General features: G+C 39.4%; 2 protein-coding genes across 2 annotated transcripts in view; one reads left to right on the top strand and one right to left on the bottom strand.

Moving 5' to 3' along the window:
- Window positions 1-2873, top strand: part of LOC138057140 (cilia- and flagella-associated protein 337-like) — a 39023-nt gene extending 36150 nt beyond the window's left edge. Inside the window, exons 31-32 of the mRNA XM_068903208.1 lie at window positions 601-748; window positions 1441-2873. Coding sequence (XP_068759309.1) covers window positions 601-748; window positions 1441-1667 — 375 coding nt within the window. The 3' untranslated portion in view covers window positions 1668-2873. The remainder of the gene's footprint in view (window positions 1-600; window positions 749-1440) is intronic.
- Window positions 2874-6678: 3805 nt separating this feature from the next.
- Window positions 6679-17500, bottom strand: part of LOC138057138 (DNA-binding protein HEXBP-like) — an 11599-nt gene continuing 777 nt past the window's right edge. Inside the window, exons 2-4 of the mRNA XM_068903206.1 lie at window positions 17493-17500; window positions 13125-13187; window positions 6679-10789 (exon numbers count right to left, since the gene is read on the bottom strand). The exon at window positions 17493-17500 is cut by the window's right edge and continues 115 nt beyond it. Of these exons, the coding sequence (XP_068759307.1) occupies window positions 10377-10789; window positions 13125-13187; window positions 17493-17500 (484 nt within the window). The 3' untranslated portion in view covers window positions 6679-10376. The remainder of the gene's footprint in view (window positions 10790-13124; window positions 13188-17492) is intronic.

Raw genomic sequence — 17500 nt, 5'->3', positions numbered from 1 at the left:
ACGTCAACCTATTGTCATTAATGTGCCAACCAGCGATCTATTGCTGGTTTTCACTCACGTGATCAACAGCCATGTTTTTCAACGAAAACGAAAGGAAGCGTTTGCATAATAATAGAGTTAACTTCCCGGAGGATTTGGTTAGGGCACCAACATGGCCGCCTTTTCTTTGTTTAGGGGCACCAACATGGCGGTCGTGACGTCATGTGAAAACCGGGAATTGGGTCTCGAGATAAAACATGCCTTTGTTCTGTGGTTGGCAAAATTTAAATAACAAAAGATTTGCTTTAAGTTCATTAAGTTCATCATAAAAATCGACGTTTGACGTGCAGCACAATCGATTATATTCCTCGTTCCAATAATATTGCGAGATGACGTTCTCGTTGATTTTGCGCTCATCTTGCTATCTTCTCTCGCTTTAATTTCGGTGCTCATCGTTCGAGCGGGAACGCTCAATATTAGGAACTTTAATATGTACGACGGTGACGCTTAATCTCGCCGTAGCCGTCGTATCTTAAACTCCTTATTCAGTCTTCTAATACCGATGAACAAAATCCTAGATTATCTTTCAGTGAATCAATTATTCTTCGCTTCTTACTCCAGTCTTTAGATACTTCGGACCTGCAAGAAGTTGGTGCAATTCATAAACCGGATTTTGTCGCCCACCCTGAACGATATTTTACCCAGAGTTCATCGGGAAAGCGTCGGAACAAAGATACCTTCTTGCCATCCTTACCAGTTGTGGCAGATAGTAAGTAACTTGCGCTCCCAACTTGTGAGTAAAAGAGTGCCTTTTTGGGAGGAGAGGGTTGGTTCACGGATTTCTTTTTTTGGGGGGGAGGGGTAAGAGGAATTTAGTCTATCCACTGCCCTTTGCTTGTCAACGAGGGGTAGGCGTGGGCTTTTTCTCTGTGTGCAGGGAGAAGGTTGGTTAGATGCCTTTGTCTTTTCACTTTTGTTTGAGGAAGGCTGGAAGGGAGGGGGGGGGGGGCGGGGTGTAGGAGGTGTTTTTCAGGAAGAGGAGTGGGCTAGTGTCATTATTTTAGTAATCGCCCTTTCATTTGGGGAGGGGAGGGGGGTGTTGTGAGGTAAAGCGATTTCGTTGTTTCAACTTTGAGGGGGTAGTAGGAGGAAGGTTGATTCCTTGATTCTCTTCGTTGGGTTGGAGGTGGGTTGTTCGTTTCTTTCTATTTATTGGGGAAGGGTATGGCAGCACTTATTACTGACTTTGTTTGTGGGAGAGGTATGAGAAGTGGGTTGGTTTATTGATCTCAAGATTATGGGAATGGCTAGGAGGCCGTGGGTTGATTCATTCTCCATTTTAGCGCGTGTAGAGGGGAGGGGGGGGGGGGACTGGAGGAATTTTGGTGACCTCCTTCGCAGTTTTTTTTCGAAATACCTTTCTTGCTCCCATTGAACGTGGTCTTTTTGTGTATTTTGCAGATCTCCACATGCGTTACGACGAAAAGAGCCTTTTTCCAAAATATATCCTTGACATGGAGGCAAAAATGAAGGCGGCGCATGCGCTGAGTCTGCGAGCGTCCCGCGCGACCCGAATTCGGGGCGAATCAGTGCAAGCAAAGTCCCGAGGGGCACACGAGGCTTCTCAGGCAGCCAGCAGAAAAAGCACGGCCTGGAAAGTTCTTTTGACAAACAAAAGCAAAGATTAGAATAACGAAGTCACAGAAGGCACGGGAAAGATGGGTGAACCATGCGAGATTTAACACTGACACGCGAAGAGCTCGTGTTGGGAAAAGAAATTAAATGAGGTCAACAAAAATGTTCGTAAGCCAGATATAGAGAAAAGAATACTCTTTTTCCAAGAAAGGTTCTCGTTTGGAACGTGGAGGCTTTGAATTAATTTAGATTTTAAGAACTTGCTAAGAATTGCCGAAGACTGAAATGTGAAGAATGCTCGCGTCCCATTAAGCCGTGTTCTCCAGAAATCACAAGTTTATTATCTTTTGGGTTTATTCGATCACAGGCTGGCTTGACACAGCCTTCACTCTCACTCTCTCAGTCTCTGAAAAAACCACATGCTGTTTAAACTATTATCAATTTTACAGCGCCGAAGGCCATATAACTATTTCCTTTATCTGTCATATTCTCTTATTTATTGGCTGTTCAGATCACACTACAGATATTTAGGCAGAAAAGTTTACGCAATCGACGATAATAACTTCCGGTGTCTAACATAGAGTCAATTTGTTTCTTGTACGGGAGTCCATGTGTTGGAGCTTACAACTCATTTTTTATCTGAGTTATAGCTCAGTAATCTCTTGCCAAGTATTGCCAACTCAGGATTACGTCTCAGGTGCATAATTTAACATTTTAATTATTTATTCCGGAGAAAGAAGGGGTATTGCCGAGTCCGAAAATACCATAATTCTCTTTGTTTGTCCCCCAAAATTTTGCATAAGCATTGTTTCCTGTTCTCTTTGGACTTGAACAATACTCATTCAAAAATTGGGGGGGGGACAAACAAAGAGTATTATGGTATTTTCCGCTTCGGCCAATGAGTTGTTCGCTCCTTGTCATTGGCTCCTGGATCACAGAGATGGATAGGTAGGTAGGTAGATTGGTAGGTAGGTAGGTAGGTAGGTAGGTAGGTAGGTAGGTAGGTAGGTAGGTAGGTAGGTAGGTAGGTAGGTAGGTCGGTCGGTCGGTAGGTAGGTAGGCAGGCAGGTAAGTAGGTAGACAGATGAATGCTTGGTAGTTTTATTTTAAGTATGGCATTCTATCATATCAAAACATACAAGATATTAGAACTTGTTTTGTATAAAGTCCGTACATTCTTACGGTACATATTGACACTGTTCTAATAGAACACAGAATATCTGAAAACTAGTTTCATTAAAAAAATATACATTTCTGTACAAGAGAACTAATTGTTTACCTTTTATGGTGCCGAAGTATAACCATCGAGTTTACGCACTGGTACAAATTTGTTCAGGGCAGTTTCAGCCCTTAAACTACTAGTTAACGTGATAGACAGATAAATAGACAGACAAACAGACTTACGACCGGACGGTTGGACAGGCAGCCAAATGGACGGACAGATATCTCTCAACAACGCTTAAATATGACTTAAAACTAGAAGTTGCTAATAGCAAGTCCATCAACTGCCCGGTTCAAAAGTTTAAAGGACTGCGATATTTCAAACTCGAGTTATTCGGCAAAGGGTACCACTCAAGATGTCCCTCAGAGGGACACCAACATAGCCCGGGGTGGGGGGGGGGGGAGGCAATTTTCGCTGGGTGACGAACATAACGAAAAGACCACCGAAGATATGATTTCAGCACCGAGCATAATAGCGACCTTCAGATTGGAGCACGAGAACGACAACGAGTACGAGGTTTCTTTACTGGGTGCGCGCATTACAGTGAACAAACAAAAATTTTCGAAATGCGCGTGCTCAGAACTGTAAACTCGTAGTCGTAGTCGTCCTCGTACTTCAGTCTGAAGGTCGCTAATGTTGGTAGGACCGAAGATAATGAAGTGTTCACCAGTTGTCGGAACCACCGAATTGGATGATTCAGTCACCGAGTGTAATGAAATAAACACCGAATGTAATGGAATGAACACCGAACGAATAAACCACCCCAACCTCGTTCCCAGGGCGTTTCTCCGCCGAGGACTGGGCGCCCAACTTCGGCGAGGTTGAAACCACCCAGTATAATAAAATGACCACCGAATATAATGAAGTATGCACAGAATAAAATGAAGTAAACACCGAATATAATGATTTAAATGAAGTTAACACCGAATGTAATGATTTAAGCACCGAATATATACATCTTATTAAATTCTCAACCTCGGATAATGCAATTCTCGTGCTCTGATTGGTTCACTCAATCTCGGTTATCAGCTCATATACCGTAGTTTGACCTTATATGGTAAATGATTGCGCTTAGCGTCGGTAAACTAAAAACGTTTACGTCAGAAAGCGAAATTTCTTTCAGTATAAAGCAAAAGAAAAACGTTTTTGTGGAAAATTTAGATCACTTTCGAAGCTTAGAGATGCTCGAAAAGGTAAAAAATGTTTTTGTGATGAACCTGCGTCTGTCTGACCACGAGGTATTACACAACATCGCATCTTCATCAACTTTTTTCGATTTCGCAAGGATTTTCTCGCTTTTTTCGCTCGTATTTTGTACTTCTAAACTTTAGGAGTTTAAGGAATTTAATAAAACAATTATTCCATTCGCGCTTGTTGGATATGAGAGTGGTTATAGCCAACTCGGCGCTACGCGCCTCGTTGGCTATTTACCATCTCATATCCAACGCGCGCTCATGGAATAATTGTTAATTATTCGATGGGTTAACATATAATACGCGCGGATATTTTGCGAGTTGCGTAGTATTTTTCCGAGCCCTGCAGGGGCGAGGGAAAATACGAGCAATGAGCAAAATGTCCGCGAGTATTACAGTGTATATGTTAAACCATCGAATAAGAGATTATTATTCCACAACAAAAAGGTGTTATTTTGATTCAATTTTATCTGGTAAGAGTGTTTCTAAAAAAATGCATCGTTTGTCCTTCAGGGCACTTGTGAACGATGTAAACAGGACAGAAAGCCAGCTAAATGTCCTTTATTTGATTGTATAAACGAAATGACGAGAGACAAGCGATGACAAGCTAAATTCTCAGGCTTTGTATCGTGTTGAAAACAATTTCTTTCATTGAGTCCGTATTTGCTCTGTTCTAAACCGGTCAAACCGGGACACTACTACCGTCTTGACCAAATCTGGTAAAATGGCGTCATAGTGGAATAATAAAACGAAGTAAATACCGAATGTTTAGCAATTATTGAATGAGGCTGAGTAGGATATGAAGAATTCTGCAGATCAAGGAAGGTGTTATTGGCCGAGGATCAATAATCTGCAGCGGGCTGCACTTTTGACGTCATCGGTTCAATACGACAAAATTATTTCCAAATTTGGTCAACAGCAGCTGGTTATAGTGAATTATGTCTGTGGTCTTAACCAGTCAGAAAAGGGGTAAATATTTTGAATGAATAATAACTAACAATTATTCCATGAGCGCGCGTTGGATATGACATGGTAACCAGTCTCATGTCCAACAAGCGCGAATGGAATAATTGTTTTATTAAATTCCTTAAACTCGAAAAGTTTGAAAGTACGAAATACGAGCGAAATTGAGCGAAATCGAAAGATGCGATGTTGTGTAAGACCTTGTGGCCAGACAGACGCAGGCTCATCACAAAAACATTTTGTACCTTTCCGCGTATTTATAAATATCGGAATTGATCCAAACTTTCCACAAAAACTTTTTTTTTGCTTTTTTCGGAGAGAAATCTCGATCTCTGGTGAAATAATTTTAACGTAGCAACGCTTACCCCAATCATTTGCCATATAACTGAATTTATATAAGGTCAAACTAAGGTATATGAGGTGATAAATGAATGAAGGGGTAGTTTCTAAAGAAACTGTGGTGCTGCGTCGGTGGGGAAGTAGTATACAAAAATTTGGTTTTATCAACGAATTTCGTAGCTTTTAGAATCTCTGTACGGTGGCCAATTTACATTATCAACTTCGTTGATAAAACCAAATTTTTGTATATGAGGTGATAGCCGAGGTGAGTAAACCAATCAGAGTATGAGAAATGCATTAACCGAGGTTGAGAATATAATTTTAGCATTGATTATAAGTACGCAAGCACCAAATATCGCAACCAAAAGTATCCTAAGACAGTTATGGCGTTCCATACAACGCGGTCGCTTTGAAAAATACAAACAACAGACCTGCATATTTGTGGTGATCGAGCGCATTGATGAAACGAGAGGTATTATTGGTCAAATCGCACGATACAGTTCCAAAAAATGGAACTGTAGCTGTGATTGGCTCAATCCGAGAAAGAAATGTAGTTCCACTGTGAGTAGCCGTTCCTTTCGGGTGAGCGTTGCGTGACATACTGAAAGGCGGCTGCAGATGAGACTACTCACTGGCATATCTATTTTGATGTAAACAACACTTGGTTCAAGCATATTTCTGGTAAAACTTTGTTTAGCCAGGGCACGCCAGGGTGGCCCATGCAGCTACATGGCTGTTATCCAAGAGGGGCCGTGGGAGGTCGTAGTATCTGTCACTGAAAGTGTTCGTTTTTTGGCCTTGTTCAACTTGTTTCTATGGTTTATAGGCTGATAAACCACGCGGGATGTTGGTAGAAAACGAGAAGAATTCGTAATTTACGAATTCTTCGACTAGTGTTGTTCCAACATTCCAAGTGATTTATCATGCCTATAGACCATAGAAACCTGTGGTCTGTTGCTTTTATATAATAATTCAGAAGACGCGCGATTTTTCCATGAGTTTAGGGGCACAATAAACCATAGCTGATTGACCAATCAGAGCCCGCGCATTGATTTGGTTATTATATAAAAAGTCATAGACAAGCGATATTAGCGGCTCCCCCAGCCAGTTTCGTACTCTCATAAGATACCGCGGAAAAAAAACCAAACTCCAGATGCATATTCAGCTTGATAACGTATTTGTAATGAAAATGTGACCCATGGCCTTGATGGAAAATCAAAGCGGAAGTCGGCTGACCGGAAAGCTTAAGAAATACAGATCACATAACTTGAGTTATCACGCAACGCTACCTTGCGTGACAAAAAAACTCTCAACGAGAAATAACAGTTCAAAAACATGAAATCTTTGTCAAGTGCCTCCACCTCTACTTCACTTTATTCCAACTTTCATCCAAAGCAATGACAACTTTGAAAATAATTAAATCTCTCTTTCGTTCAGAAATAAATACACAAAAGACTTTCCTGAGATTACAACTTATTGTATCCTCATTTCCTCCTAGCTGTAGAGTGGTATGTAAATATTAACACATGTGAAAATATTTCAAAGCCAGTTTAAATTTGAAAGATGCTACAATAACGTCCAGTACACAAACATCTGGCCCCAGCTGTTCGAAGGGTGGATAGCACTATCCACTGGATAAATCACTATCGAGGCCTGATCTACACCTTAGGTGCATAAGCCAATCAACGGCCTGGTTTTTCACTACTGTCAATCACTACAATGTAGTAACAAGTGAAAGGGTCACGTTTGGCATTGTGATTGACTATGGTTTTTCACTGCTGTTAATCACTACAATGTAGTAACAAGTAACAGGGTCACGTTTGGCATTGTGATTGGCTATGTCGATCCACTATATCAGTTTTCGTTTTTAAAAGTGGTCAACCTCGTCCCAGGACCTAGGGAGTACTCCTGGGAATGAGGCTGCTCTACCTGTTAAGCAATCATGACTGACAGCTGCAAAAAATAAAACCATTGACTGGAATTTACATGTTCATGAAAAGCGCTGTAACCATTTCAAGTCGAGAGCCATGAGTGCAGGTGTTCAAAGTACGACCAAGCCAATCTTGGATTAATACTAACTGGTAAGTTTCAATCAAAAAATTTCCACAAGATTTAAAAATTATAATTTCAAGTTAGCCTTCTTGTTTTCCTGACTTTTTGACTGTCGAATTACATTAATTAATCCTTTCTTGAAAGGCAAAATAATTTTTACTGATCAGCTCTCAAATAACTTGACCCTGACTGAAAGCAACTTTTGCTACAAGAGAAGCTAAGGCTAAAATGTCTTGAAATCAATAATATGAAGACCAAAACTAGTGACAGACAGGCAATTTACTAGAGACTAAGCCGGGACAATATTAGTAATAAACATTTTACCATTTTTTGTTATGAATAACAAGGTTGGAAATGGGTTACAACTAGAAACCACTTGGGACATTTTTTGTTCTCACTTTTAGCTTTGAAACATCAACTATTAATAGCTCCTTCTGTGAGAATCTATCCCAGATCTTTACATAATTATTTGAATTCTATGTGGTTTGACAAGGAAACAGCATAAATTATAGGGAACCTCCACTAAAACAGGAATGTATCTTTAAAATAGTTAACATAATGCTCACAATCAAGATTGTTGAAACGTTTTCCAACGGAATTGTTTGTATCCGAAAACACTTGTTTTGGTTTTCAAATTTCCTGGGTGCCGCCATCTTGAATAATTGTGACGTGTCATGGTTGCCCTATTGTTTTAAAACAAAAGCTCTTTGTGCAAATACAAAAGAGCAACCATAACATGTCACAATTATTCAAGATGGCGGAACCCAGGAAATTTGAAAACCAAAACAAGCGTTTCTAAAATTCATTTATTTCGGATACAAACGATTCCATTGGAAAACGTTTGAACAATTTTGATTGTAGACATTATGTTAAATATTTTGAAGTTGCATTCTCGTTTTAGTGGAGGTTTCCTTTAAGGCTTAAGACAGAGCCCCCTCACAATTGCCTCAAAACAACTTTTAGGTGACCACATTGGATCCAGAGCAAGACTGACCAACAATAATCATTGAAAAGAAAAATGTTACCTTTGCATCACCCAACATGGGTTGTTTAGCTGTAGCACTACATTGAAGCAATAATAATTATTATCAAGGCTTACTATAATAAAACTGAAATGGGAAGGCCATAATCAAATTTCTGTATCTGTAATTAATCACACAAAGACCACCTCGTCATATCTGCTTGAAATTGCATTTAAATGCTTGGAACTTTCATCAACTTACATCTTTGATGTAAACATTTGCCATCATGCATGTTTTTTCCCTTGTGCTACTTTCACAGAAGGGATTGAGAAAACAACCACACTATGCACTGACCTTGAACATAAAACCTTTCAAATGAAGAAACACTTTTGGCTTTTGTCATTTGGACAGTAAAAAAAAAACGGAATTTTTTTATTCTGGCCTGCCTTTCTTGAAAATAAGTGAGGTTTATTCCTAGAGAGATTTAGATGCAATTCAACAAAAGATAAAAATGCAAAGAAATCAATTTTTTTTGTGAGGACTGTCTATACCAAAATTCTGGCATTCTCATAATTTGTACATTAATAATTGTGCAATGATGACCAGGCAGTCATCTTCTTGCCCTTACTAGGGACTTTAAGATCTACGACGCGGTGGTCAACAAGAGCACCACGAAACAACAATGTCATTGGTTAAAAGAGGAAAAATAATTGTGTTTCACGCATTTTAGCACATAAACGTGCGGTTCTCTGTACAACAACAATGTGAAATCACCAAATCTGAGTTTTTGACGACAACATGAGCGTTCAAATGTGAATATTTGGTTGTCTATTTTTGCTCTGAAACCGCTCGTACCAAATTATTTATTTTTAGGATACTTCGCCCACATTGTAGGAAGCGAACAAGATGGCCAAACCACGAGAAACTTACGATAGTGCAACGTTATATTTTGAGGTGACGTTTTCGTCGACGTCAGCGTCGTAGATCTTAAACTCCCTACTTTGTGGTTGACGACCACTGCTGATTGGTTTTTTTTTGTATTTTACTTTTGTCAAATCACTGTGGTTCTTCCTCAAGGGATAAAAAAATATTTTTATTATCCCTTGAAAAACTCACATTGATTCAAAAAAGGCAAAATTTAAAAAAATACACTTACAATGTACATTTTGCAGGCAGTCATTCAACGTCAAGATTACATATCACTATACATGTACATTTGTGGTGAATGTGTGAGGGTCAGTTCATCATCCTTAAGACCTTTAACAGAGAGTTGAAAACAGAATCTTCAAACCCTCTCTTTGGAGTTCTAAGAAATTACCAAACAATAATTTGAAGGTCCCTATGTTCCAAATCTGCATTGAATTTCACTTCCTGCGCAATAAAATGGTGCCCATAGAATGTAACCATACTGTTACCCACAATGACAGAAACTGTGGAAAAAGATAGATGTGAAGCGAAAAGAGTATTAGGGGACCCATGCCTTCATTACCATTATTTTATGTACAATTCTTGGGACAATAAATTTACTCCAATTCATCATGGTGCCATTTTATTTTGCAGGAATTTGTATTTTGCTAGTTGGCACAGAACTGTTGCTTTCATGCTATCTGTCCAGGAATTCAAGAAACAGTAATATTATTATTGTTAGTAACAATGTAACAACCTTGTCCAGTGACATCATTAATTTTGAATTTTGTTTAGAATGAAATACATCTACAATCATAAAAGAGAGTTTTCCTAAGATTACTTCAACTCAAGATGCTAATTTCATCATGGCATGACACCTTTGTTCACACCGAAACATACTAATTGTTGCAATTTTTACAAGACTGAAGAATCATCCACCCATGGATGTTATAATTTCTGACCGCATTTTGCACACAGCCTTGTTCAACAAGACCCAGCCTGCTCTTCCACTTGATTACCTTAATGCTTGGACAACAGTCTTCTAAAAACCCACACATAAAATAATACTGTAAGTGATTCTTTGGAATCAAACCAAGAATGTCCACGTGCAGCAAGGGTTCCTCCTCACTCGTAATTTTCGGGACAATCTCTCGCAAAGTGTCCCGTCTCATTACACCTGTAACAAGTCACATCATTTTCTGAGCAGTCTCGCTTTAAGTGGCCAGTCTTTCCACAGCTGTAACACGTCTGATCAGAGCTTGGACACTCGCGGGCAAAGTGACCCCTTTTGTTACAACGGTAGCATAGGGTATCCGAAGGGCTGTCATCTTGGCAGTCTCTGGCAAAGTGGCCTGATTTGTTACAGCGATAGCATCTTCCAGGAGAATTCCCTGTGCCATTTTCTGAACAGTCCCGTTGGAAGTGGCCTTCCTTGCCGCACTTGTAGCAAGTGACTTCAGATCTATCACTGCCTCTACTGTCGCCCTCTGGGCAATCTCTCTGCATGTGACCTGTCTGGCCACAGTTGTAGCACTCGTCTGAGGAAAAAGTCAGAAGTCAGAGGCCAGTTGATTGTTAGTTTAGGGGAAGTTTACACATTTACACAAGTCTCTCTTACGATCACTGGCTGGGGCTTTTCTGCCTCTAGCCACATGCAGTCACTCTTAGGGAAGTCACATTTCACCTTGAAGGAGGTGAAAGGTAAAAGGTGAAATGAGACTCTCCTAAAAATGGCCGCATGAGGGGCAAGCCTGCCTCTTGCCAGTTAAGATTCTTCATTGCCATGTACATGTACTGTACATCCATCTGTCCATGATTATTTTTTTTAGTCAAAACAGGCCAAGTGCACTCTTCCTGATTTTATCAAAGCCTTGAATACTAATTTTGATTGAAACAGTTAATCATATTAATTTTACCTTGAAGTTCGTAAACAAAGTGGTACCCTGTATTTCATTATTGAAAGTGACCAATAAGTGCAAGTATAATGAATGAATGAATGAATGAATGATTTGTTTATTTCAGCCTCTCGCAGTCAAGACTGAATTACAGGTTGTGGTCAAGAACAGCTGCGTATAATTATAATAAACATAATTATTACAATTTGTACTATGCTTGTTTAAAATATATCGAATTTTGATTAAATACTAAATACATATTACGAATATTTATAAGTGACGAAATTCCTAAATCGAAATGTGTTGTATGGGACTTTCGCCTCACTTTTATGTCGCAGATTATATGGCTTATCCACCCTCACAGCACAGTTATGTTTTATAATATGATAAAGTGGGTTATTGGGTTGGATGCTTTCAATGAACCTACGACAAGCGTCGGCTCGTCGGGAAACCAATGTAGTTATGACGATAATTTCTCATTCAAATGGTCAACCAAGAAACTCCACGCCGTTTGCAACACCATTCCTGTACCAGACTTTGTAAAATCAGTGCAAAGGAAATATCTTGGTCACCTAATTTGCTGCCCGAACAATCAAGCCTGAAAACAGTTACTATTCACGCTAGATTAGCATGGTTTCTACTAGAAAGTTCCACTAATTCACCAGGTTTCGGTAACTGAAAACATTGAGAAGGACAGACTATTTACAGATGCTGTGAACCCGGCGATATTGAGTGATCCCCGTCCCGATGGATCTGGAAAGATTCGATGCGCTAAAGCAATGAATGGATGAATGAATGAATAAAATTAATAACCTTTGCAAGACTTAACTCCTCGATGGGGAACCCATAAAAGGCAGTGAAACTATTTTGTCTTAAAATAATAATAATTGTCACGCTAATTGCCATCGTAAGCACAGCAACAACGCAGCTCAACAAGGTCGAACCAAAAGCATACCATAGTGCCTTTGGCTGCCACTATACGGTCCATGTGTGACCTTGGAGCACAGCTTACAGCCAGCTGGAATCAGCTGTATGCTGGCTTTTGCTGAGGGGTGAAAACCGGAGGAGCAGAGTGAAGAACCAACAAGAACTCAAAACAATTATGGCGTTGGTCCGGGAACCGAACCTGGGTCACATTGGTGGGAGGTGAGTGCTCTCACAACTCCAACTTTAATGAGGAAGGCTACTAACATGCAGCTAACGTGTTGAGTCATGCTCCTTTTGTTTCAATGTGCTAACATGCCGTGCGCATGCGTTCACCTTATTCAATGTTTTCCCGTCTAGGATCACATTTTGTTTTCATGGCCTTTGCTGTGTGACATGAGTAATAACGATCTATCATCAGATGAAATGTGGCATAAAATTAATAAACGTACCTGAACTGAACTAAGCATTTTTCTTATACAGGGGGCAACTGGCGACTAGATAAAAAATTTTAGTCGCCAAATGGCAAATTGTGGTCGCCAAAAGTTTTCGCCTGAAAATGCATGTTTTGAACTTTTTTGTGGATACCAGAAAGCAACGACCGTACGGTCTTGGGTATGTGTAGAGCATTATTTTTTGGCTTTCGAAAGCGGACATTTTGGAGAGAAAATATGTCCGACCTCGAATGTAATAAAGAAATCCATCTGCCCCTTCGCTTGTTAAAAATTTCAGCCATGGAAATACCAGTCACGTTCTGTCGCACACAAGCCGCCATGTTGTTACCGTGCTACATTCCTCGCACCAGTCCCTTGAATCTCTTTCAATACATATTTTATGAGAAAAACGTTGCGGCTTGCAACGTTATGGAGGTAGTGAATGGGAAAACTTGTTTCATTTTCATAAAAAGGAAGACACCTGTTGGCAAACAGCTCTGAACTTGATAGCAGGTCGCCCACTGGCGACCAGTTGTGAAATTCTGGTCGCCAGTACTCAATTTTTTAGTCACATTGGCGACCAGAAAGGTGCAATTTCAGATCCCAAAAAATATTATTACCTTTTTTTTTAGGGCAGTTCCTTGATATGTGCCCCGTTTCTCCACACCCATAACAAGACTTGTCTGCAACCAAAAGAAATCTTAGTTAATTAATTTGCATGCAAAAATTTGATGTTTAAAAATTGACCTTCACCCAAAAGAGCAAGCCAAAACAAGTTTTTTCCCAAAAACACGTATACTGGTTCAGTACTAAACTGTCATAAGGTTTGCGTGATATTACCGGTACCACATTATGTCCCTTGATATTAACCACTGACTCCCGGGAGTGAGACTTCATAGATTTTACTCTCTAACACCAGACGATTTTACTCGTCAATGGTGCGCGGTTCAAGAGTCAATGAGTAAATTTAACATTCATTTGACAATGTGTTTTGCTTATTTTTCTAGGTACAAAAGGGTACAGCACAAAGAAGACTGACATTACTTCATTCAATGCCGTACTAGAATAATTGCAGCTCTGCAACAAATGAAGTTGAACACTCAGTCAAACTCTTGCATTAAGAACACATTTATACCTTAATTCTTTTGCAATGAAGTTGCGACCCATTTCACTACAGTGATTGACAGCAGTGAAAAGGGAAAGCGTTGATTTAAATTTGAAGATATGGAGACAGTGTCACTATCAAGCCTAGTGCTCAAAATTAAAAAAATTCCAGGTTGTCCCTGTTTCAAAAGCCGGCCAACTAAACGCATATACTGTATGGTTGCGCTGATACGTAAATGCTTGGTTGCCCATTAGGAAACCACCTATGATTACAAAACGTAAATGCACGCAATGTTGAGTGATGGAGCCCCATATTTCTCAGTGGGCACCTGTGGTTTAATTTTTGTGGAAATTCTGTGTTTAAGTTTTAGCATTATTTTTCAAATTGGAGTCTTCAATCTCTATCGCCAACACGTTGTCTCAAAATTACCACAGATATTATCAACACACAAGAAAATGCTCAGCGTCAGCAAAATAATCAATAATATTATTGTTAACTTCACACTACTATCAGACATTGGCAATAGAAAACTGACGAGTGAGTCGGGTGCTGTGTACAGTGTACCTGTATGTAATCATTTCTATTTTTGGCTGGGTTGTCTGTTGTACTCCTGGCTCCAGGCTTTTGATTTTACCAATTTAAACTGGTCGCCTGGTAAACTTTCTGGTCATCTGGGACAACTGGACGACCACTAATTTGGAGCACTGTGAACCATTATCAAACATTAGTAACAGGAGGAAGACCGTACCTTTGAAAAATTCTTACTAATTCATGCCGGGTTGCCGTAGGCAATCCAGTCAGAAAATCAGTTGAATTTCTCAGTATTTTCCGTTGTCAGGAAAATGGAAAAGTTGCACAATAGGTCTTTCCTGTCACTCCCCTGCTAAGTCATCTAGTTTGATTGGCCACAACACCTCACCTAAAGTCAAAATAGACATGTTTCGTTCCCAAGAAAACGAAACAAAACTACTGCAGTGTTTCGTTTCCAGACTGAGCAGCTCTGGGGATGATGGGAAATATGCCACATTCGAGCTTGGCCTGCTTACTCCATTGTAGGAGTTACCAGGAGTACATGTAGTAATATGGGCCCATATGAGGCAGTTTGCCTCTTTTCGAAGTTGGGCTGTGATTGGTGGATTAAAAAAATGGCCAAACAGTCTCATAAATTATGGGTCCATATTACTACTACCAGGAGTACCTACTGGATTACTAGCCTTTTTTCTTAGTTATTTTTGGATTGGCCCAGCCAGCATTACTTCTGGGAAAATCCCGTTTCCTCACCTTCAATACCACCCAACTCAGTGCCCCCTGTTTTTGTGTAACATGTACCACATGGACACCCAGTTTACACCCACGGAGCACCTAGTGTACCAATAAATATGGTTGGCACAACGACTTACCCTGACCCCAAACCCTGAAATGAGTTTGTTTGTTTGTTTGTTTGTTTCCTCATTCTTTTAATACAGCTCTTCCTTTATCAGAGTACCTTATAATTGTATTAATAATGCTCTTTTTCCACTTCTCCCTCTTGTGAGAAACTGGGCCAAATATGTTATCGTGTATTGTATTAGCTTTCATTAAGTGAACTGTGATTGGATTTGAACCTTCTGCGATTGTGAGCCAAATAAAGTTTAAAAAGAACCAAGTGACATTGTTTGGATACTGTCTCTAGCCACTGTGGAGAATAAAGCAAATCCCTCCCCTGGAACAATGTTGAAACATGTCTGGCTTTCCATAGAGCTGAGCTGATTTCTAAAACTATTTTAATTGAACATTGCAATGGGGGTGGCAAGGGGGAAATGGGATGGAAATGTATCAAGCATGCCATTGTCTATGCTCTGTGTTATAGCCAATCCTGCGCCTACTCCCAACTGGAGCCGGCCCGCTTTGACGGCCTGCTCCCGTACCGCCTTGTAGGTCAGTTGGTAGAGCAACAGTGATCTCATCTGGAAGTCATGGCTTTGATCCTCACCCAGATCAGATATTTTTCTCTGTCCTTGGGTGATGCACAAAAAAAGAAGTTTCTGTTCCTGTTGATCAGTGAAGGTTCCTCCACCATTCTTCACATCTGCAGTGGTGTAAGGCCTCACTTGATTTCTGACATATATATAATTATGTATAACTATATAGTTTGTGTGAAGAGAGCAAACAACAAAGTTCTTCAGTGGTCAAACACTTTTAATAGACGTTTCGCCCTTCAGGCTTCTCCGGTAAAAAGTGTAGCACGTACAGGGTTAAAAATACTTGGAATAAAAATCTCTCATCACTACATCTCAAATTGGCTAATAATTTTTTACAATGCAATAAAAATAACAAAAAAAAATTAACCGTATAAAAAGAAAGGTCAAAGCACCCTAGGGCATAATGTGGCAATGTGGAGAAAAATTGGTGTAGTAACAAAATCCCAAATCAAAGCACTCAAATTCAGGTGTTTTCTGGCACAAAAATTAATAGAACTTATGACAACTAAAAAATGATAACACTAGGGTGATAAAAATAAAGTGCTAATTACATCTAATTCTATTTCTAGAGTTGAATTCTGATCTTTTATTCAAACCGTAAAGTTGAAGGGTGCAAACTTGAGCACTCCAGAAAGCTTCTCTTGTAAGGCGGCGATCAGTGAGGCAATTGTGATCACTCAAATTGCAAATTTGTTCAACACAATAGCCTCAACGATCGCCTGCTTACAAGAGAAGCTTTGTGGAGTGCACAACTTTGTACCCCTCAACCTCACGGTTTGAATAAAAGATCAGAGTTCAACTCTAGGAATAGAAATAGATACAATTAACACTTTATGTTTATCACCCTTGTCTTTTATTACCCTTGTCTTATCATTTTTTAGTTATCATACACCTCTAAGTTCTATTTTGAGCCAGAAAACGTCTATATTCAACGGTTAGGATTTGGGAATTTGTTACTACACCAATTTTTCTCCACAGTCATTATCACATTACACCCCAGGGGTCTAGGATCTTTCTTTTTATTAACCTTAAGCTGGTCCAAGACTTCAGACTTCTGAAGTCTTGAACAAGTTTATTATTATTGTCAATGCTCCTCTAAGAGTTAAGCACTCTCTGAAATACATTCAAATCAAGTTCAAGAATATATATATATATATATATATATATACCGGTACATATATATATAATACACATGCTATCAAGGTCACAACACTCATTTACAGTTAGCAAAAACAACTGACCCTGTTAGCAAGCTGGGTATTGGGGAAATGACTTCTCAGTAAAAAAACTGGTTACCAAACAAACACAGACTTGGAATACACACTAGAACAATAAGAGCTACAAGTTGTTTGAATAGTGCCGTGTGAACAGGTGATGTTGTAAAAAGATTGTTAGGTGTCTACCAAGAAAGCCATCATTTTGGATGAACATAAAATAGAATCGTCCACTTTCGGTACATTAAAATTCAGTCCTAAACAAAAGACATCATCACGAGGCTCTGGGGAATAAACTCATACAAATCCTTATATTTATTCCCCAGAGCCTTGAGATGATGCCTTTTGTTTACAACTGAATTTTAATATATTGAACTTGGTCTATAAAGCTCTGGTCCATCAATAAGAAATTATAATACTTTTTAAAAAATAAATGCTTGGGACACGTCAATCCAATTCCACGAAATGAAGCCTACTAATGATTGCTCATAAAAGTTACATTTGATACCATAGTAACTGTTACATTCTTAATTATGAAAGTACACACCTCCCATACAAAGTTTATTTTGGAGTAAATTGTCGCAGAGATAAGAGACTTCAATAGCTGGCGAGATCGTGGAGTGAAACAATAATATTGAAAAATGGAAATAAAATAGGAGGTATCCTGAGATCAGAGCCAATGATCAACAATGCTTGAAGCGCGCTTACCTCCAAAG

The sequence above is a fragment of the Montipora capricornis genome, chromosome 7 (assembly GCF_036669925.1).
Source record: "Montipora capricornis isolate CH-2021 chromosome 7, ASM3666992v2, whole genome shotgun sequence".
Taxonomy (NCBI): domain Eukaryota; kingdom Metazoa; phylum Cnidaria; class Anthozoa; order Scleractinia; family Acroporidae; genus Montipora; species Montipora capricornis.
This window is presented reverse-complemented; position numbering and strand designations above follow the sequence as displayed.